We start from the raw sequence: 22,834 nt of genomic DNA, 5'->3' as shown, positions 1-22,834 counted from the left end.
TATAATTTTTAAAAATAATCCATACAACAATACTAAAAGGCAATTATCATTATCCACAGTTGACAGATGCAAAAAATAAAGCCCAGAGAATTAAGTAATTTGTTCCAGGTCTTACAGCAATCAAACACCTCTGGTAAGAAGATTTGAACCTAAAGGAAGAGAAGGCAGGACATAGGATGTGATAAAGAAAGCCAGGCATTGTGTGTGTGTGTGTGTGTGTGTGTGTGTGTGTGTGGTGGGGGTGGGAGAGTAATAAAGAACCTATAAGAACAAGAGAGTCTGCCTTTGTCAGAAAGGGGAAATGAAAGCAGGGGGCATTAACATCAGAAATATCTGATTTGAAGAAACATTAAGGGCCTTACTAGGAAAAGGGAATCATTAATACACAGAAGCACTGGAGGATTAAAGGTCATGGCCCCACATCCTTAGAGGATGTCCCAGGACAACTCAGGAGCCAGGCATCTGGCAGGCTGTTGATTTATCCCACAATGACTCACTGGATCCCTGAAACTGACAGGCTGGGTGAGATCACCACCCCAAAAGGCAAAGAGCAGAGACAAGAAGGCCCTTGGGGTCCAGGGAGCTGAACCCGTCTGGTCAGAGGCCACTATCAACAAAGAATTCATATCTAATAGGTTTTCCTCAGGGCTCAAATGAGTGGGTATGGGAGTCACTGTGAGACTGTGATACAAGGCAGGATGACAAACAAAAACAGCCCAGCCAAGACAACAAGCTTCAGAGTCTCTGCCCTGGGAGAACAAGGCACCTCCAGATAGGAGAGGCCTGCATGAGGCCCCAGTCAAGGCCACCCAAGGCTGCTCCCTAATGACTAGTTGTCTTCACCATGGCCATGAAAGGTGGGGTTTTATGGCTAGGTTGGAGATTGAATACCTTGGAGATAAACTCAAGACTTGTCCTGTTTGAAGAGCTTTTGCATTGAACTGGACTCTAAACACACATTCCCCAACCACACAAATTCATCTATGCCCCAATTCCCCACCTAAGCACTCAGACAGGAAAATAGAGCAGCCTCTGTTATTCAGAAGGTGGCCTGACACCCCAAGCACTTTTATTCTCCTCCTATGCATAAACTGCCCTAGAAAATACCAACCTCAGACAAATTTACCCCAAACTGTGATACAGTGAGAAAAAGCAAGATAATTTTGTCTGAGCACAGACCAAAAAAATCATGGTAACTGTACATTCACAAAATACCAAACACCTCTGCTAAAAGGGAAGATGCATTTTTGACCAATTTGTGAGATGACTGCTATGTGTGTGTGTGTGTGTGTGTGTGTGTGTGTGTGTGTTTTATTGGGGATTTAACACAGAGCACTTTACCACAAAGCTAAAGCTCCAACCTTCTATTATTTTTATTTTGAGATAGGATCTCACTAAGTTGAGTTGTTGAGGCTGGCCTCAAGCTTGTGGTTCTCTAGCTTCAACCTCCTGAGTGGCCAGGATGACAGATGAGCTTCACTGTGTTTGGCTCTTTAAAATAAATAAATAAATAAATAAATAACCAATTACAGTTTTATCCTCATTCTAGTCTCCTCTCCCACAAATCCTATAGTAGGTGTTCTTTTTTTTCCCTAACACACTTATTGAGATGGCCTATGATTTCCTATGGAGTGCATTCTCCCTCTTGCAAGGAATAATAAATTCAACTTGTTCAATTGCAAGTGTGTTCCCAGGGTCTTTGGATGGAGAACTATTCAGTGTTCTCTCTTTTTTTTCCCATTCCTTCTTTTCCTTTTAAAATTTTTCTTCCTCCCCCCTCCCCTTCCTCCTCCTCCTCCTCCTCCTCTTCTTCTTTTCTTCTTCTTCTTCCTTTTTTTTTCTGTTTGATGTGGGTCAGAGAGTTGAACCAGGGGATCTCTACTACTGAACTACATTCCCAGTTCTTTTCATTTTTATTTTGAGACAGGGTCTCACTCATTTGCCCAACTGGACTCAAACCTGTGATCCTCCTACTTCAGTGTCCCAAGTAGCTGGGATTATAAGCATGGCCACCACATCCTGCTTCATTCTTATCCTCTGGATGCACACTGAAGAACTGGATCCATGCTGTGGGGAAGAAGCTGGGACAAAGGCAGGAGGTACTGTCAGAAGGGACAGATAGTCATGTATTCACTCAGCAAGTATTTGTGGAGAACCCACATATGCCACAGATTGTTCTAGATGCCAAGGACAATAGGCAAATAGAACAAGATCCCTGTCTTCAGGAAGCACTCAGTTGAGGTGAGGGTGGGAGAGACACAAGCAGATCATTGATTTGTGGAAATAAGTCCAATAATTTAGATATGGCCTGGGGCTGTTCTATACTCATAGAGGAGATTCATCCAAACCAGTGTAGGAGAGAAGGGGGGGGGGCATAAAAAAAAAAAAAGGCTTCTGGGAATGGGTATTTGAGGCCTGGAAGCTGAGGACAAGCTCATAAGAAGAAACAAAAGCAGGTCAGGGAGATGATAGATAGTGTGATGGGTGGTGAGTTTTATGCAGTTTGGTTTTACTAGAGTGAAAAATGGGAAGCAGGCAAGAGGAGGGATTAGACTGGAGGCTCTTACAGATCACAATGTGGATTTCAGTCCTTCTCCTTTAGAGAAAGTGAATCACTAGAGTCCAGCTAAACCTGATATGGTTAGATTCAGTTTTAAAAAATCATAAAATTTCATAAAATTTCAAGATGGACTGATGATAAAGGGATGAGTAGATAGAAACATTGGATAAAGCAACTATAGACAAATGCTAATGACAGAATCTAGGTGGTGGGTATTTGGGTATTCATTGCAAAACCCTTTTCAACTTCTGTGTGTGTGTGTTGGGGGGGGGGTGTTTCCTTTGGTAGTGTTGGGGATCAAATCCAAGACCTCATGCATGCCAGACAAGTATTTTTACAAAGGAGTCATTTATCCCAAGCCCCTCTTCTGCTTGTTGAATGCTTGTGATAAAATTTTGGGAAACAGCTAAGCACAGTGAAATATACTTGTAGTCTCAGCAACACAGGAGACTGAGACAGAAGGAACTCAAGCAAGTTTGAGGATAGACTTGGCAATTTAGTAAGACCTTGTCTCAAAATAAAAAGCATTAGGGTTATAGCTAAATGGTAGAGCTCCCCTACATTCAATCCCCAGTCCTGAAAACAAAACAAAACAAAACAAAAAAGGGAAACAATTCTTTTGGCCTGAGTCAGAGAGGATGGATTGGGCAGAATAGGTCTGGAGTCAGGAAGATGAGGGAGACAGTGGTCATGGTAATTCAGATGGGGGCTGATGGCCTGATCTAGGCAGTGGCAAGGGGAGCAGAGGAAAGAGGGTGGAGTTCTGAAGAAGAAGCATAGAGTTGGGCCCTGAAGGACCATAAGAGTGAGGAAAAAGAGGATGAGAAAAACACCTAGGTGAAGGTGAGTAAGTGGAGGATGGTGGCAAAAAAATGAGTAGAGAATAAGGCCACAGGAAGGAGGACAAGATGATTTGACGATCCAGAAGTATCTGGACTATGCTTCAGGAGTTAGCAGACTCCATGCTTCTCAAGGGGTGGGTGGAAGGGTCTCAGCACCGTGGGCCTCCTCCTTTTGACATTGACCTTAGTTGTCACTGGACTTCCCCAAGAGTGGGTGGCTCTTGCTTACTCTCCCTTGCTAGGGAGCAATTCTTTTGCACCCCCTCATGCTTTTGCACTCCCACTACACAGTTTTCTCTTCTACCTTGCCACTTCCTTGGTCCTCCAGCCTACTTGCTCAAACTTGACTCTCCCTGGAGAATACATCCTCTGACCCACTACCTTGTCTTCCTTTCTTCTTGTTTTGACTTCCTTCAGGTTTTGGCCTTGGCTTTTTCAGTAATAGAACAATGACCATCCCCTTCTCAGCTCCTGAAGGAAGAGGAGTTCTTCTTTCAGAGCCTTTCAAAAGCTGTCATGACTCTAAAGAACCATTTCCTGTCATCATTTCTCTTTTTCATAACCTCATTTTCCAGTATGTGATAGAAGGAATTATAGGTTGAACTGTGTCTGCCAGAAAGCTAGTCCTATCTCCAGATACCTATGAAGGCAACTGTTTTAAAATAGGATCTTTTCAGATGAAATCAAGTTCAAATGAAGTCAACTGGATTACAGTTGGCCTTGGTCCAGTATGACTGGTGTCCTTACAAGAAAAGGGAAATCTGGATACAGAAATACAGGGAAAAACTGGGCACAGTGGTACATGCCTATAAACCCAGCGTCTCAGAAGGCTGAGGCAGGGGGATCACAAGTTCAAAGCCAGCAATTTAGTAAGAACCAGTCTCAAAGAGTAAAAAGTGCTGGGGATGTGACTCAGTGGTTAAGCACCCTGGGTGTTTAATCCCTGGAGGTGGGGGGGGTGGAGAGAGAGAGAGAGAGAGAGAGAGAGAGAGAGAGAGAGAAAAGAAGAGAAGAAAAAGACACATAGGGGAGAGGACAGATGAAGAGATCAGAGTGATGCATCTTCAAGCCAAAGAATGCCCAGGATTTCAGTATTACAGAAGCTAGCAGAGATAAGGAAGGAGTCTTCCTTAGACCCTTCAGGGGGAGCAGGGCTCTGCTGACATCTTGATTTCAGACTTCTACCTTCCAAAACTGTGAAAGAATAAGTTTCTGTTGTTTCAAGCCACTCAGTCTGTGTGAATGTGTTATGATAGTCCTAGGAAACTAATAGGGTGTCTAGGAGGGAACAATACCATGGAAAGATTATTATTTGTCATAATCATTCTGTCACTTGTTTATGGGATTTTGTCTTTTCAAAACACTTTTTGCATGTGCTTTAGACTTAAGTTTGAGCATCCATGACCTATCTGGAATGTGGGAGTGCCAAGATACATAATTCTTCAAGAGATTGTGAGGAGTAAATGGAAAAACATCTCTGAAACCATTTAAAAAAAAAAAAACTGCTGAACAAGTTATTGATGGTACTATTAACATGTGGAGGAACAGGAAAAAAAAAATAGGTTAAGGAATGGAAATTTCAGCTCTTGATATGGACTCAGTACCTGCCCGGAACATTCCTCAGGGATATAGGATTCCAAAAGGCTCTGAAAGAGAAGCCCCTCTTTCCTCAGGGATAAGGGAGGGGATGGTCATTGCCCAAGATTAAGATTCAGGTTGGAAGACCTCCCCAAATTTAAACCTGGTCGTAAAATATTCTTCCATTCACTCTGAACCATACCCTGCACTGCCACTGGAATAGGGGAGTAAAAAATGAGTGAGAGGCTGCTTCTGTCTTCAAGGAGTTTCCATCTACTAACTGGTCCTTTGGTAGCTTTGAGAGTATGCACACTTCCTACAGGAAGAGTCAGGCACCCTGCCTGGGGAAGACTTCTTGGAGGAAGTGAGGTGGAACTGGTCCATAAAAATTGAATTTCCAGGGCTGGGGATGTGGCTCAAGCAGTAGCGGCTTGCCTGGCATGCAGGGGGGTGGGCGTTGGGTTCGATCCTCAGCACCACATAAAAAACATTAAAAACTAAAGATGTTGTGCCCACCGAAAACTAAAAATAAATAAATAAATATTAAAAAATTCTCTCTCGGGGGGCTGGGATTGTGGCTCAGCGGTAGAGCGCTCACCTAGCACGGGTGGGACCCAGGTTCAATCCTCAGCACCATATAAAAATAAAGACATCGTGTTGTGTCCATCTACACCTAAAAAATAAATATATATAAAAATTCTCTCTCTCTTAAAAAAAAAAAGGCTGAATGTTTTTTAAAAAATTGAATTTCCAAGACATTGGCCCTTTGCAGGAAAGAAAAATTAGGAGATGGTTTCTATTTAGTAAATATTAATCAACTACCCCATTCTAGTGTCTGTGCTGTGTCAGGGGTTGGGAGAGGGGCAGAAGTAGGTAATTAATGTAATACAGTCAGAGATCTCTCTTTCTAGCAAGGAAGCTAAATATGCACATAATTAAAGAAACCTGGGTAAAGTGTGTGAAGTTCATGGCTAGGACTTTTGAATATGGGAATTTGAACTACCCCGGGGTGATTCTGAATGAATGTCAGGACGGAAGTTGCTGGCCGGTCTTGGCCGCCTTGTCACCAGTCCCAGGTCCTTTCCTTGGCTGAGGAGCCAAGGCTGTTTATGTAATCAGCGGCGCCTCGCGGGCAACTGGGGGAACTGGATGGAGGAGCCCAGCCAGAGCTGACAGCGCGCTCTTGGAATCCGCGCTCTGGGCGTTGGCTCGCTCCCGCCCCGACACCTGGGCCCACCCTCCCTTGGCGGGGACACGCCCCCAGCAGCCTGGCGGTCAGCAGTCGACTCGGCACGTCGACTGCAATCCTGCCGCTTCCTAATCCCAACTGGGCGGCTGTAAAAACCTGGGAATGCCCGCCCCATCTGCCAACCCTGCCCGCCGGCCAGCTGAAGAGAGTCGAAGAGGAAGAAGCCCTTGAACATTTTGAACTCTGGCGCAAATCGTGGGTCAGACGATTTTTTACTTATTCAGTATCACCCAGGAAACACAGGCAGTCCTTTGAGTTTAACTTCGATTCCTGGCAAAACTAGAAATGATACAGATTTTTGTTGTGATGGTGAGAGTTTGAGAGGAAGATGCACATAGTACTGCTTTAACTTTGCTTTCTCAGTATCAGGACCTGGAAAAATCGGATGGATTTGTCTTTGAAAAGAAATCTTTTGCCATAATCAGAAACTTTTCAGCATTTCTGAAGGGATAGATGTCTGGGTCCTGAGTCAAATTCACTCCCAAATATTGATTCTGGTAGAGACCTTACTTAGAGGGTCTCACTCCCCCACCCTCGTGTGTGTGTGTGTGTGTGTGTGTGTGTGTGTGCGCGCGCGCGCGCTCCCTTTCTATTATGGAAAAGTTTTAAACCTATATACGCTCCCTTTCTATTATGGAAAAGTTTTAAACCTATATACGCTCCCTTTCTATTATGGAAAAGTTTTAAACCTATATAAAAGTAAAGAAAATAGTATGATGAACTCTTGGGCACTTATCTCCTCCTTCAACAATTAGCAACTCATCTCGCCTCTTTTTTCCCACTGTTTTTAAGCAAATACCAGACATCACATCTTTTCTTTTGTAAAAACTTCAGTATGCAAATAGCTTATAAAAATATAATGATCATACCTTAAAGATGAACAATTCTTTAATGTAAATGTACAACTGATGTTCAAATTTTTGTCTCATAGTTTTAAAAATTAATTACAATTAACTTATTCAAACCAAGATGCAAATAAGTCTGCAATGCATGTGGTTGATATGTCCTTTAGTCTCTTTTAGTCTGTGTGTTTCTCCTCCTTTCCCAGCAATTTTTTGTTACTTTTTATTTTTCTTTTTTTGTGGTATTGAGGATTGAACCCAAGGGTGCTCTAACACTGAGCTACATCTCCAGTTTTTTTATTTTTCATTTTCACAGTCTCACTACATGGCTATGACTGACCTCCACCTCTTATTCTTCCTGTTTTAGCTTCCCAAATTGCTGGGATTATAGACATGTGCCGCTGTGCCTACCTCTCAGCAATTTATTTAATGAAGAAAACTTGTTCTTTCTCCTGCAAATTTTCCAAATTGGAAGTTTCAGACTGTATCTTCTGAATCTCTTGTTACTCAGATCTAAATCTGATGAGTTTCAAATTAGTTTTAGTTCTTCTTTATGGACACAGCTAAGAAATACTGCTAACTATGTAGACAGTTAGATTCATTTAATCTCATTTAATTTTTTATAATGATGTAAAATATTTACATTATGTCAAATATACAAAATGACACACACTTGTGCTGAGGATGTGTCTCAGTGAGTTCAGTAAAGGCTGGCAAGCATAAGGCCCTGGGTTTGAAATATTTAGAAAAGACTAATTTCCACCTAATTTTACCCTCCCTCATAGGTAATTTGAATTAGGTTTTGATTTATCCTTCTATTTAAAAAGAAAATAAATATAAGGAAAAATGTATATTAATACCCCTCCTTATGTGACATTTAACATACTATGTGTATGGTTACCCACTTAATTTTTTCACTTAACAATATATCTTGGAGGTCATCCCATATTACAATATAAATAGTCCTCATTTGCAAATTGGTGTTAAAGAGGATCTGGCTGAGTCTCCTGAAGAGACAAAGCCCAACATAGTGGTTTTCAGACCTCAGGAAAGGATGAGGTCCGGACCAGCAAAGGCTGCATTCAGAGTTACTTGTGCAGGTGTGTGCAGCAGGAAAAATGAGGTGGAGGAAAAGAAGGGAGCAGCTCAGGTCAGCTTCTGCATCTTAGTCTCAACTAGGGTTCAAATGCTTTCTCACCTCAGCTTTTTTTAACCATCACTTGTTGAGGGGCATTTGAGTTGCTTCCAATCTTGTTCTATTACAAAAAGTGCTGCAACGGATAGCCTTATGTATAGTCTTTTGGTGTATTTGAGTCTTTCTTCTTGATTCAGACATAGAAAGGGGAAGGGGAACCTGGGAGAAAAATGGAAAATTTTAAATGGGGTCAGAATATCAGAATGTTTGGAAAGGGTTCCAGGAAGCCTAGCTTCAATGGGACTAGCTGCAGCGCATCCCAAAATGGGGAGTTAGAAGGCAAGAGACGGAGAGAAAGGAAAGGGAACTCTAGGGACTCAGGGAGATTCGGGTGCCAGGGTACAGGAGCTGGAAAAAGGGGAAGATCTGCCCAGCGAAGGAGGCGTGAAAGGTATAGATGTGCTTGCTTGTGGTGCTGTCAAAGAAGATGATCTCCCCGCGTGCGTGGTCCACGAAAATGCCCACTTTCTTCGGACGGATGGGGAGGTTCTCCCGGGTACCACCATCGGTGAGCGCCTCGCACCCAATGCTTGTGATGCGCAGCGTCCAGAGGCCTGCCAAGGGCTCCACAAGCAGACAACCCCGTCTTGACACTAGCTCCGAGGCCACGCCCACCAGACAGCCCCCGCGTTCCCTCCCTTGAAGTTCTGCCTCCCAGGCCTGGCAGCCAGAAGAAATGCCTGGAAAGCCCAGTACACAACGAAAAGGGTAGAAGCACTTGGGGTTGGCGGGCTCCTCCGACCTGCGCGGGAAGTGGAGGGCCAGAGTTACTGTCTTTAGATCCTGGGAAAGGATGAGGTCTGGGTGGGCCGAGGCCGAATCCAGTGTCACAGGGGCTGTGGGAAAATGAGGAGAAAGAGGGAGAGAGTCAAGTTATTCAACCCCAAATTCTGAGCTTCCCCAGATGCAGCTGGAAATAGGTTTCCTCTCCCCAGGCACAACCCTAGCCATAGGAGAAGTCCTCGGCCTATCCCCCCCCTTAAAGTCCATCCCTAATTTCATTATGTGCTGTTCTGTGGGTGCAGAGGGGAGCTCCCTGCTGCTGATGGTGGTGGGATCATTTCAACAATCAAAGTTGAGAGATCATCTTTTCCTTCCTCATTTCCCGTGGTCCCTGATTGAGGCTAGTATGAGATGTTGAGGCTCAGACTTTATGAGCTTAAGTAATTTTTCCAAAGTGAAGTCCCTCAAACACAAGAATGAAGAGGAAGATTGGAACACAGAAGGAATATTCAGAATCTCCTGACATCAGTCCCACATTGAGGATTCAGACATTCAGGCACAGTTTACCAAGGCTAGAAGGCTCCCCATCCACCCTCCACAACGGTTTGATTGTGGGGACTTTCTGCTGATTTGTAATCTCAATCTTTGCTGCAATATTAATTTTCCATTGCTACATGTGGGCATTTGGATGAGATGGAGGATGTGGGAATGCAGGTAAGAGCGACAGCGGTCAGGCTCATGGGGAGGGTTAGGATCTTGTTCCAGGCAGGCCTTACTCATCTTTGGCCTTGTGCCCGAACTACTGCCACTCAAATAGTTTAAAAAGAGGAGCAGCGGGGTAGTCAGGGAGGGAATCAGAGGGAGACAGTGGTAGGGACTACGTTTATCCTCTAGGAGGCACCATAGCCAAAGTGATAGGAGAAGCCAAGAATGAGGCTAGAGCTCCAAGGGTCCAAGGTTGCCTTTTCCTTTCCTTTCATTAAAGAACGCGTTCATCCTTCTCCAGCCTTCACCACCACCCGCATCTTCCCTGTCAGTAGCCCAGGCCTCTTCCCGACTTTCCACTCCCTCGACGCAACTCTGCTCAACCAGGGACCATGATCGCCTTCAGCCACTCACTCAGCACCACTTTGAACCGTTCAGTAATCTCAGCGCCAAAGCTCCCCGCTCCGTTTCCAGGAACTTCAACATAAGTCTCCCTGCTTCCGGCCAGAAGTGATGTTGAAGGGGCGGCTTCCCCAGCAAAGGGAGCCCCAAATAAGGCGTGGGTTGGAGTTGCGGGGTAGGGATTCGATGGCCCCGGCTTAATTGTTTCGTCCCCTTTGAGGAAGAAGGAGAAGGAAAGTAGAAAAGATGCCAGTAAGCGTCAGCAATGAATCTCCATCGCCAATTCTGCGGCTGAGTTCTACCTACAACAGGAGGGACCTAGGCTAAATTCAAGAAACAGGTTAGGGGCAAATGGATCCGGGGGCCCAGTATTTCCTGTAATTTGGAAAGTAGAGAAGACTCATGAGATGCCTGTCCGCCACCCATATCTGCCCATGCAATATGTGGCACCTGGTATACTCAAGAACTATAGATTCCACAGCACCCCATCCCCCAATCTCTTTTTAAGGTGTCTCTAAACCCCTCTTTCTGTTGTTTTCCTGTTCTCCTATTTGAGTAGTGGGGAGTTTCTGCTGATTTGTAATCTCAGTCTCAGGTAGGTACTGAGAGCATTGATTCATTCCACCTAGTTCTGACAGGAGAGGGTGGCCTGCATGTTAGGAAATTTCAGTGTATTCTGGGTCAATTCAGTGTATTCCCGAGGGTGGGTGGAAAAAGCATTTCCTCCAGTAGACTTGGAGGTCCTCTCACTACCCCAATGTTTGGAGTAGACTCCTAGTTGGAAAAGATGACTCTGGATTATTTTTCTCTAATAGACACCCTAGGAATTAGGGAGAGAAAACAAAAAAGTTTTTTGAGGCACTAGGAATAGAATCCAGGGTTTTTCACATGCCATGCCAGCCAAGCACTCTACCACTGAGTTATGTACCCAGACCCAAATTTAGTTTTAATAACTAGAAACTGCATATTAAAAACAAATACAAATAGTCAGCTAGGGGTAGTGGTGCAAACCTGTAGTAGTCCCAGCAACCAAGGAAGGTGAGGCAGGAGAATTGTAAGTTTGAGGACTGGCAACTCAGTGAGACCCCATCTCAAAACAAAAGATAAACAGGGATGGGGATGTAGCTCAGTGGTTGAGCACCCCAGGCTTCAATCCTCAGTACCACAACAGTCAGTGGTTCTCAGTGAACACCATCCCTGACCCAAGGGGATGACAGACAGAAGGAGGCTTCCCTACTGGTCCATAATGCTAGAACCTGGGATGTTGAACACTCAACAGGGTACAAGTCAGGGAATACAGCAAACACTTACCTTCTTCAAAGGTCAGTATCTCCTCTTGTGGAATGCTGGTAGAATAGAATCTCTAAATCTTGCTGACTTTGGAATGAACAGTGTCATTTCTGGCTTTGGAGAAGTGAATTCTTATATATATATATATATATATATATATATATATATATATATATATATATATGTTGTAGTTGGACACAATACCTTTATTTTATTTACTTTTATGTAGTGCTGAGGAACGAACCCAGGCCTCACACTTGCTAGGCAAGTGCTCTACCTCTGAGACACAACCCCAGTCCATGAATTCTTATTCTATTTCACTTAAAATCACATGGCCCAAGAAGCCTAGCTCTCTTCTCTGGAGTTCCAGGGAGCTTCATTGTAAATTGCAGGTAATAACATCTACCTTGAGGGATAGTTGTAGGGTTTCCAAACTTGGAAATGGGATGCTCAGAACATAGTGGGTCTTTAAGAAATGATAATTCTAGTGTTACCATCAGGTGGCAGAACCATTTCTACTGATTTCAGTAAAAGCTGTTATGACAATGATTCTCCATCTCTGAATTATTCTAACATCACATCCATAGTAGTTTGCCCAGAAACCTAGGCCCAGCAGGTCAGCTAATACTACGAAGAGTCGCCTCCTCTGCTTCCTTGTCTCACTTTTTTTTCTCTGCCTCTAAGCAATGAAGAATCTTAAATTTTAGAAGTATTCAAAAGTAATAGAATACTTCTAAAATTTAGGATTGTCACTATGCTGTGGATTACATAAGTTTAAATAAATAAAACATATGAGTCTGTTCTTCTCAATTGGTTCATTAGCATTCACCCAGGGAGCCTTTTTGAATCCAAAGAGAGAGTTCTTCCCCTTACATTTCTCACTTGCCCCAAATGACAAGAAGCAGCCATCACTTACAGTTCTGCTTGTCTTTTTCATTCATGCCTTTGAGGAATCTGTTTTTATCTTTCTTCCCATTAGCCTGCAGGTTATCTAGGGGTAGAAAATGCAAAGAAATGGAGTTGAGGGAGGTGAAACAGGAAGCAGGACTGCACAGCTTGGCACTGACTTGAAATTTGAGATGCTTGGGACAAGTGGGGAGATGGATTTCCTCTCTCATATTCTGGTTTTTAGATTTTAAATTTTATTTTTGGACTGAAAATTGAAGCTAGGGGCTGAGTTACATCCTCAGACCTTTTATTTATTTATTTTTATTTTGAGACAGGTTTTCCCTAAATTGCTGGGGTTGGCCTTTGATCCTCCTGCCTCACCCTCCCCAGTTGCTAGGATTATCGGCATATGTAACCACACCCAGCTTGGTTCTTAATGAACCAAGAAGATACTAAAATATAGAAGTGTCCTTTGTGCTTCCCTGTTCTTTAGCCCAGCACTATTCAATAGAAACACAGTAGAAGCCACAAATATGAACCACTTAATTTTAAATTTTCTAGTAGTCATATTTAAAAAGTAAATTAAACTGGTGAAATTAATTTTAAAGTATGTTTTATTTAACTCAGTATTTTCAAAATGTTGTCATTTTAACATATAGAATAAAAATGTATTGCTAGCTGAGTACCTGTAGTCCCAGCTATTCAGGAAGCCAAGGTAGGTGGATCACTTGAGTTCACAAATTTGAAACCAGCCTGGGCAACAAAGTGAGACACTGTCTCAATTAAAAAACTATTGTAGAGCTAGGGATATATCTCAGTTGGTTGAGTGCCTGCCAAGCATGTACAAGACCTCGGATTCAATCCCAACACCATAAATGTTTACACACACACACACACACACACACACACACACACACACACAAACACACACACGCACATATTCTACATTCTAGATTCTTTTTTTTTTTTTTTGAGACAGAGTCTTGCTTAGTAGCTGAGGCTGACCTCAAACTTGGATCTTCCTGTCTCCATTTCCTAGGAAGCTAGGATTACAGGCATGTGCCATTGTACCAGCTTACATTTTATTTTCATACCAAGTCTTCAGAAATTGGTATGCATTCTAAACCTGTAGCGCATTCGGACAAGCTACATTTCAGAGCTGACAACACATCCTAAAGTAAATGTGGATGGAATGTGGACTTTTGTGATAGTTCTAAGTAGGGGACTCTATTAAAACTATCTTTACTCCCAGCTTAGACAACTCAGTTTTGCAAGGAAGGGAGTCTTTACTGACGCCAAACCTGCTTCCCTGTTGCAAACCCAGATAAGATTTTTTCCTTTCTTCTTTCCTTCCTTTCTCCCTCCTTTCCCCATTCTCTCTCTCTCTCTCTCTCTCTCTCTCTCTCTCTCTCTCTCTCTCTTTCGTACCAGGGATTGAACCAGGGACTCTTAACCAGTGAGCCACATCCCCAACCCTTTTTATTTTTTATTTTGAGACAGAGTCCTGATAAGTTGCTTAGGGCCTCGCTAGGTTGTTGAGGCTGGCCTTGGGCTTATGATCTTCCTGCCTCAGTCCCCTGAGTTCTGAAATTAAAGACATGTACCACCATGCCCTGCCCAGGCAAGTTTTTAAAAAAAAAATTAAAAAAATTTTAGTTGTAGATGGACACAATACTTTTATATTTTTTATTTATGTGGTGCTGAGTATCAAACCCAGAGCCCGACGCACGTGAGGAAAGCACTCTACTACTGAGCCACAATTCTAGCCCTAGACAAGGTTTTGAAGAATATTTGACCAACTATCTAAAGCCCAAGTTGTTCACTTGGTGTTCTGGATGATTTCTGTTTCCTCAGGAGGGAGGAAAAAGGATTTTCCCAAAATGTCATTAACTTTTAATTGAGATTCACTTCTGTACTCAGGAAGAATCACTGGTTATAGATCTCACAGTCTCTGCTTGAAGTCTTGGGAAAGTAGTATCCTGTCTCCTCTCTGGTCCCCCAGAAATAGTCACTTACAGTTTAAGTCAAAGCCCCTTCTAGTGGCTGTCATGAGTCAGGGAGGCAAATAAATAACTTACTATGAAGACAGAGTTAGAATTGCCTGAAAGGAAGCATAGCAATACTTGGAAACTGCCCAACAGAGATCCTAGCATTTGAAGGGCCTACTAATTATTATTGGCATGTAAGAGTTACAGTTCAGCTTCTGGGGTGCAGGGTGATGGGGAGAGAATCCCCAGAGGCAGGTGACGGAAGGAAGTGACAGCCAGTTCCATACCTTCGAATTTCTTCATGTTCTCTATGATGGAGTCATGTCTTGATTTTGCTTCACTGAGTTTTTTCTCCAGGTGTGGAGGAATCAGGGTTGGACTGAGAAATTGAAATTCTTCACTCCTATGAAGTCATGGCAGGTGATGGTGAGATCAGGGGATGGGATGTGGGGGAGGGAGGACCTAGTAACATGCATAAGAGGAGATGGAGGCCTGGCTGGTGTGAGTCAGGGGTTAGTGAGCTATGAGTCAGGGGCCAGGGCTAGAGCTACAGAGCTGGAAAGAGGTGGGGCTTGAGGAAATATGAAAACGAAGGTGGGAGTTGGAGACAGAGGAGAGACCAGAACAGGGACAGGGAAATCTAGTAGGGGACCCAGGAGCCACCTAGTTGAGCAAGGGGGCATACAGAAGGTGCCAGAAAATAGGAGAATCTGGGCTAAAGAACTAGGAAGTTGACAAAAAACTTCTTCTTTTTTTTTTTTTTTTTTTTTTTTAAAACCAACCAACCCTATGCTAAGGCTCAGGCATTCCCCATCTTCAACCTAAATAGCTGACTGCAAAATTAGAGTGGAGATATTTGGGAGGGAAAAATGTTGAGTGTGTTTGAACGTATGTTGAGTACTGTATGCATGATGCATGCAGGTTGGCCCATCGTACCTGTGCAGGATAACTCTGATGTCCTAGAAGAGAAAGAGAGCACAGCTTTAGTGTGTAGCTGACCACAGGGCCAAAGTGAAGCTTCCCACCCTGCTAGAGATGGAGTGAGAAACCTTCCAATTCCCTCACTCTTCCCATCTGCCTGGAGGGCTACTCTAAGAAGCACCTCATATACCAGTAGACAAGAAAGTGGTTAGACTGAGTGAAGATGAGGAGAAGAAACACTTGAGATTCTGAGAATTAATTTTGTCTCTGATACTAAACCAAGGACAGGAGAGAGGCTGGAATGGCTTTACATAATCTTTTCCTTTCTCTGTGTATGGGTTGGGGGTGGGGTGGGGAATGGGGAAGAGAGAATTAGAGAAAGAGAGAGAGAGAGAGAGTGAGTGTGTGTGTGAGAGATTTCTTGAAAGAAAGAAAGAAAAACTTATAGGCAAAGGAGATGAATTCAGGTGTGATCATCTCATCTAATTTTGTGCATCACCTAGACCTACGCTGTCCAATATGGTAGCCACTGCACAGCCACTTATGGCTATTAACACTTGAAACAAGACTAGTGTGACAATAAACCACATTTTTAACTTAATTGAATTTTCACTAATTAAAATTTAAATTAAAAACTGAAGCAGGAGTAAAATTCTCTTTCCATGGAACACAACTTTATTGATTTGGTAGGATTACATTTTATTTCAACAACTGACAATTTAGCCTCTGAACTGAGATGTACTAAAGGTGCAAAATATATATTAGAAGTCAAAAACTCAGTACCCCCCCCCCCCAAAAAAAATCCCCAGAATGTAATACCTCAAAAATATGGAGAAAGGGGCTGGTGCTATAGCTCAGTGGCAGAGTGCTTGCCTAGCATGTGTGAGGCACTGGGTTCAATCCTCAGCACCACATAAAAATAAACAAATAAAATAAAGGCATTCTGTCCATCTAAACTACAAAATTTTTTTAAAAAATATGGAGAACAGGACGAAATAACTTTTAGACATTGAGTTAACTAAATATTTTCTTAAAATTTATTTCAGTAGTTTCTTTTTTACCTTTTTAATGTGGTTACTAGAAAAATTTAAGTTAGATACATGTCTTTCAGTGCATTTTTAAATAACACTATATAGTTCACATTATATTTTAAATTACACATGTGACCCATATTATACTGCTAAATTATGTATGTGGCTTACATGTCTGTGCTAGAGGTAATAAGATTGGGGTAAATGCAAATTAAAACTACACTGAGTTTTTATCTTACCCAACTTAGAATGTCAGCCATCAAGAATATAAACAATAATAAATTATGGCAAGTATGTGGAGAAAAAGGAACACTTTTACATTATTGGTAAGACTGTAAATAAATACAACCAGTATAGAAATCAGTATGGAGGTTCCTCAAAAGACTAGGAATAGAATGACAACATTACCCAGCTATCTCACTGCTTGATGTCTATCCTAAAGCATAAAAGACTTCATATTATAATCATATATGCATCGTCATATTTATAGCAGTATAATCATTTTCACCTAACTATGAAAACAGAGTAGGTGCTCATTAATGAATGAATGGATGAAGAAAATATGGTATATATATGCACGATGGAGTATTATTCAACCATAAAAAATGAAATTGTTTCATTTGAAGGAAATAGATGGAACTTGAGAACATCATGTTAAGCAAAATAAGCCAAACTTGGAAAGTCAAGGTTCGTATGTTTTCTCTCACATGTGCAAGCGAGAGAGGGAAAAGGAAAAGAAATGTTGTGTGGGGAGGATGAAAACTGAAGGGAGATCAGTAGAATTAAGAAAAGAGATCAGAAGAAGGGAAGAGGGGAAGGAAAGAGAAATACTGGAGAATAATATTGGCCAAATTATATTGTTATATTGTGTGCATGCATGAATATGTACAATGAATCCCACCATTATGTACAACTATAATTTACCAAAAAAGGAAAAAAAAAAAGATGATTGGGGCAATCTCGCGTATTCTGCCAGGTGGTCCATGCTCTGACTAGGGATAGACTGTTACCTGTCCACAGTTCTGCCCCCAAAGGACTCTCACCTCCAGCAGCTGACTAGGAAGCATTTGCTGCTTGACCTTCAAGGAATCAATGAGCTTCTTGAGGGTGGTCAGCTGCAACTCCATTGAAGCCATGAAGAGTTTCCTTTGCTCTGTCCCTTCCTGCTCCAGCCAATGGAGCCGGGACAGGAGGAAATTCTTCTCCTCCTCAAGGACCTGCTGCAGGTGCCTGAATTCCCCAAGGATCTTTATCCTCTCAAAATTTACATGGTTCTGGTGGCAAGAGAAAGGGACACAGAGATGAGAGGGTAGCCTCTAATATCTGCCCAGGCCACTGTATTCAATTTTAAGTGTATTAAGTTTATACTGAGTGCCAGAGCAGAACTGTGTACTGTGACAGACTTGTAGGAAAGGAGAGGTGAGAAGAATGAACTTTAAAATCACTTCCTATGTTCTTTGTTTTAAGCTAAGTTATGTTTCATCATTTTCACCTTTAAGAATCTCAGTGTCTAAAACTCACATTTTCAGAAGGCTGTCAGGTTATAATCTGCTGTCACATAATTTTTCCTTGGACATGCCAACAAAAAAAGACACCTAAAAGTGTTGGGTGATACCACAGTCTCTCATTTCGAACTTGAGAATCAGTCTCTTGTCAGTCATGGCCTCCTTAGGAAGAGCTTAGTTAAAAGCCAATATTTCTGATTTTAAGACCAGTGCAGGTTTTCCTTTTACCAACTGTGGGGCTGGTGTCAGAGGCAAGCTGCCTACCTGCTCTGTGAAAGCAAGGTGGGTCACCCAGCTGCTGCACCCTGGCAGGTCAAGTCCTTAGAGGAGAGGGCGTGAACACACCTAGCCCGCAGGTCACATTCTCTGTCCCCACCCAGGGCTGCTCCTCCTATACACTGTCTCGTTCTGCCCCAGTTTTTATCACAGAGCCTTTTTTTGGAGGGTGAGAATAATAAAGAGTTTAGGATCTTCCACAGAGATGTTTCTGTTTCCAGGGACCATGGGATGGAGTTTTTCCTTACCATAAAATCATTGATCTTCCATTCGCCTTGCTCCTTCTTTTGTACTATCTCCTTCTCTGTTTGCTGCAAGATCTCAACCTGAGATTGAATCTTCACCTGTGGGGAGGGGTGTCCTTTTTGTAGGTTGTGCCTGAGTTCTCTTCTCATTAAATCTCTCTGAGTCTCTCAGAGGAGCAGGTATGATTGACTCTCCAGAGAGTCCTAATATAATTATTAATAGCACCCCCCCACTTTCTTTCTCAAGCTGGGGGGAAGAGTGGGATAATGGGAAAAGATGGAGCCTTAGTGACTGACCTAAGAGAGAAAAATGTTATTTATGATTAATTAGAATTAATATTTGCAGGGTGCTTTGGCATCATCAAAGAACTCCCACAAACTTGCCCTGATTTGCCCTATCAACAATTTTAAGACATAGGTTTTGTTTGGATCATTTGAAACTTGAGGCACCTGAGGTTGGGAGAGGTAAAGAGTTTCCTTGAAGGTTATAAGGATACACAGGAGTCAGAACTTGAGCCCAAACCTTCTGAGCCAGAATTCAAGTCCTGTCCAGTCTTCATGGTGCATTGCATTGGGCAGCATCCCTCCCCCACCATGGCTGACTGAATTGCCCACTTAAGAGCAAAGGATGGTACAAACCACCTGGAAGAGGTAACAGTTTACAGATCCCCACTGAAGTCCTCTTCTGATGTGGGGAGCAGAGAAGGGCCCCCAGATGCCTACCTGATATTTCTGGGCAGCTTCTTCTATCAAACTGTCATTATGCGTTCTGTGGTCCTCGGATTCACAACACATCACACAGAGGAAATTCCCACTGTGCTCACAGAAGTAATAGAGCTTCTCTCCATGCCTCTGACATTTCAGCTCATCCCTTTCTGGTTGCTCCTCAGAAGCACTCATAGCTTGGATTTTCTTCACCAGATTTACCAACAGCCAGTTGGGCCTGAATGTTTTGTTCACAGAACTGTTGCAGAGGGGACATTTGAAAAAACTGCCTGATGCTTCCCCAATCCGTGTGATGCATCTGTTGCAGAAATTGTGTCCACAGTCGATGGTGACAGGGTCCTGCAGAAAGTCTGTGCAGATGGGGCAGATTACTTCCTCCTGCAGTTGGCTGGAAAACTGTTGGCTGGCCATGAGTGAAGAGAAGGCTGCTTCAGGTGTTGAAAGTCTGGAAGTCTGCTATGGACACTGGCTCTAGTAATGGAGAAGGAAAGAGAGGAGGTGTGGGTCAAAGAGTCTACCAATTCAAAGGGTGGGGAGGGAGGAAACAAAGAGGGAGAGAAAAGCAAATGAATGATAGAAAAGAGTAAAAATTTTAAATGTCGGGAATATTATAAAGAGAGGAAAACAGAACTATCCTACCTGGCTACCTCTTAAGAACAAATGGATATTATAAATGCATCTAGGCTGCTTTTGAAATGAGATAAATTGTCCTGAACTTTGAACTAATTAAGGATATGTTTCAAAGGCAGTTAATTGAGACCAGAAGGACTAGGGCACCAAAGTCCACCCAGGAAGTATTTCCCATCAGCTGTGAAAGGACCTCAGGAGGGGCTGAGTGAAGCCCGCAATGCTTTGGGCATTCCTTGTAAGCCAAGCCCAAACTTGGGGAGAGCACATGGAAAAGAAGGAAGGAAGGAAGGGAGGGAGGGAGGGAGGCAGGGAGGAAGGAAGGAGGACAAGATAATTCTCTATCTTGGGTTTGAAGAATTCTGTGAAAATGTGGACGACATTATCACCCACCTTGGGGAATTTTTAGTCACAAAGAGAAACAACTATTTTCTCTTATGGGGAACTCCTAGTCCAGTGGGAGAAGCAAGGAACTTTCTTTCTACAGGGTCATTCTTACTTTTTGTATATTATTCTTGACCCTGGTGAATCTTTTACTTTCCCATCGTACCTGTAGCCATCTGTCCTCTGTTTTTTTGTTTGTTTGTTTTTTCCCTGCAGTTCTTCAACACTCTGATGTCTCTATGTCCATTCTTTGCCCAGTCTTATTTTGGTCTATGTATGTTTCTTCCTCCTTGTTGGTGTTTCTCTGATCCCTGGCTTACCCTGCCCTATGACTTTTGTTCTGATGAGGAAAATATCAAGCAGTGTCACCTGTGTTCCCTCCTTTATCTCAATACATTTGTGTCTTAATCTTTCCTCCTTCCATATGTCTCAAGGAAAAAGAGTGCTTCCTCCCTTCCCATCTCTGAGTACTGGTTTCTACCTTTACCTCCTCTTCTCTCCAGCGTCTGGTACCTATTCCCATCAAGAAGGACATCATTCATATATTTTTTGAAATTTCAGTGTTTTATTGTATTGCACTAAGGGAACAGCAGGATGGTTATACAATTTTCTCTCTCATTCAGTTTTGAAAATCTAAAGTACTTGCAAATTCTTAAGAATACCTTTACCACCAGATTAAAACAGTAAACATAATATAACCAATTTCTTAATAAGTAGTGTCTTACAAATAAAAACACATTTAAAATAGCTTTAAATGCGTCCTTCACAAGTAATCCAGTATATATATTTTATATCACATTCACTTATGCTTAAGAATTAAAGCAAGTACATTACTCTGATGGAAACATGGGAAGTCTTTCATTCATGCAATATATAAGGATAATATTCAAGTTGAAGGAAAAAATTCCCACTCTTCTTATTTTTGTAAATGTATCCATATATAATCATCTACCTGATAAATGAGGAAACCTATAAAGTTTCCCACAAGTCAGATACATATTTTCAATTCATCAGAAGCACCTGATAGCTACAGCTAATTTATGATTAAATGGCATTTCAATAAAACCAAAATGGGGCCTACAAGTTTCTATAAACAAAAGTTTCCAATGAAATAAGGACAGTCAGTAATTAATGCACTCATTGGGAGGATTATGGCTGTTCCTTAAGGAGTTCGAGTTCAAACCTGACAACACCAAAGGTAATAATTTTATATTAATTTATACATAATTCCATTTAAATTCTTTGTCCAAGTATAACATATGAAAACAGTCTTCTCACAAGCAAAAATGTGGAAACATTTAAAAAATAAGGAGTCATTTTTTTAAAGTAACTGATCAGATTCCATAGATTACTCTTGAAAACAGGATCTTGCCATCATTTGGTGGCTGTTGCATGCACTTAACCGCACCAGTTCTTCTGTGTGTTGTTCTAAGAGCTCACCAAAACATAGGTCATGCCATACAGTTAGTTAAAAAAAAAAAAATGCTAGAAAGTAAAAAGCTAACTTGCACCATCCTTCTTTCTGACAGTATGCTAAAATATCTGCATTCATGATGTTTGAAGGATCCTAGAGTCCTGGTCCACTCATCACTGGTCTATTCATGTACCTCCAAATATGATATGCCAAGACCCAGTGTAACCACTCTGCTGCACAAAGAAACGTGACACAGACCAAAGCATGGATGAGGTACTTTGGAAGTACAAGAGGATTCAGGGTATTATACTGGTCTATAGAATTCTTGTAATCAATCTTCAGCTCATTAAATGCTATAATCAGATGGTCAAGAAGATGAGTCCGGCGGTGAGCAGCAGTGCCAGCATGTAGCAGAAGGCCGTGAACGTGAACGCCAAGGCCGAGAAGAAGGAGCGGCAGCGGCGCTGGTGCCAGCGGAGAAAGACCGTTCATTTTTACCTGGTCTAAATCTTAAGTCAAGCGGAGATGGTGGATGATTTTATGATTATATAGCCAGAGCAATTATACATTCTTCTTTGCCTGGAATAGTGCTGCGTATCACCTTTGTCCTGGTACACAACTTTTTTTTCTCCCTCCCCAGCCCCCACCAGGTGTTAGGGATTGAGCTGAGGACCTTGTGCATGGTAGGCAAGTGCTCTACCATTGAGCTACACCCCCAACCTGGTGTAAAGATTACTAGTACTTCCTTTCATTCTCACAGTTTTCCAGTTTGGACAATAAATTATGTGGTTATGCTAATTATAGCAATTGTTGGAAACCAAGGACTTTCAGGAATAATATACCTACAGGCTTCTCCATTTGTTTTAAGATCAAATTAAAGCAGCTGAAAATTTTGTTTAAGATTTTATAGGCTATATTCATCCTAAACTAATGGCCTCTGGAGGCAGAATTTAACTTAAAAAAAATTCTTATTTATTTATTTCCCCACATTTTAAAGATTGGTGAATAATAGTTGTACCTATTGGGATTTGTTGTTACATATACATACATGCACACACTATAACAACATAACTTGGCCAGTATCACTCTCCAGCATTTTCCCCCTCCCTCCCTGCCTCTTACCCCTTGTAGAATTTAACTTTTAGACAGGTTTTATTTTGTATGATGATTTAAAAAGTAGTAATAATTTGAATGTCTCTCTCTACAAGGTGGCTATTTTCTCCACCACTCCCTTTTACCTCATGTCTCCCCAGCCCCTGTAGGCATTTCCTAACTTAGCAATTTATTTTGCATATATTATCATATTTAAATCTCACTTGCAAAAAAAATTGTCAGTATCCATTCTCTGGGAAACCAAGTATGCTTCAAAATCAAAACGTAGGATTTGTTAAACAATAGGACAAAACAATAGGACTTGTTGAAACACGGATTTCCTTAGCCCCA

The 22,834-nt window shown here is 42.1% G+C and overlaps 1 protein-coding gene and 1 pseudogene across 1 annotated transcript; both read right to left on the bottom strand.

Annotated features, from left to right (window-relative positions):
* Nucleotides 1–8,575: 8,575 nt before the first annotated feature.
* Trim31 (tripartite motif containing 31) lies at nt 8,576–19,377 on the bottom strand. Its single transcript, XM_076859557.1, has 9 exons — nt 18,964–19,377; nt 18,244–18,339; nt 17,258–17,488; nt 15,199–15,221; nt 14,550–14,665; nt 12,303–12,377; nt 10,869–10,916; nt 10,109–10,309; nt 8,576–9,102 (listed from the first exon to the last, which is right to left on the bottom strand). Exons 1-9 carry the CDS (start codon nt 19,375–19,377, stop codon nt 8,576–8,578), a joined length of 1,731 nt encoding a protein of 576 aa, XP_076715672.1.
* Nucleotides 19,378–21,405: 2,028 nt separating this feature from the next.
* On the bottom strand, nt 21,406–21,822 carry LOC143400804 (protein cornichon homolog 1 pseudogene; annotated as a pseudogene).
* Between the last annotated feature and the right edge of the window lie 1,012 nt (nt 21,823–22,834).

The sequence above is a fragment of the Callospermophilus lateralis genome, chromosome 6 (genome assembly GCF_048772815.1).
Source record: "Callospermophilus lateralis isolate mCalLat2 chromosome 6, mCalLat2.hap1, whole genome shotgun sequence".
In the NCBI taxonomy this organism is placed as follows: domain Eukaryota; kingdom Metazoa; phylum Chordata; class Mammalia; order Rodentia; family Sciuridae; genus Callospermophilus; species Callospermophilus lateralis.
This window is presented reverse-complemented; position numbering and strand designations above follow the sequence as displayed.

Bases quoted from the DNA above. Each gene is read 5' to 3' on its own strand.
- Trim31 (XM_076859557.1), bottom strand. From the start codon at position 19,377: ATGGCCAGCCAACAGTTTTCCAGCCAACTGCAGGAGGAAGTAATCTGC. The intron at 10,917-12,302 runs GTAAGTGATGGC...CCTAATTCCTAG, and splicing joins TGAAAAAGACAAGCAGAACT to GGTGTCTATTAGAGAAAAAT. The intron at 10,310-10,868 runs GTCTACTCCAAA...TCTTCCTCAAAG, and splicing joins GTCATCTTTTCCAACTAGGA to GGGACGAAACAATTAAGCCG.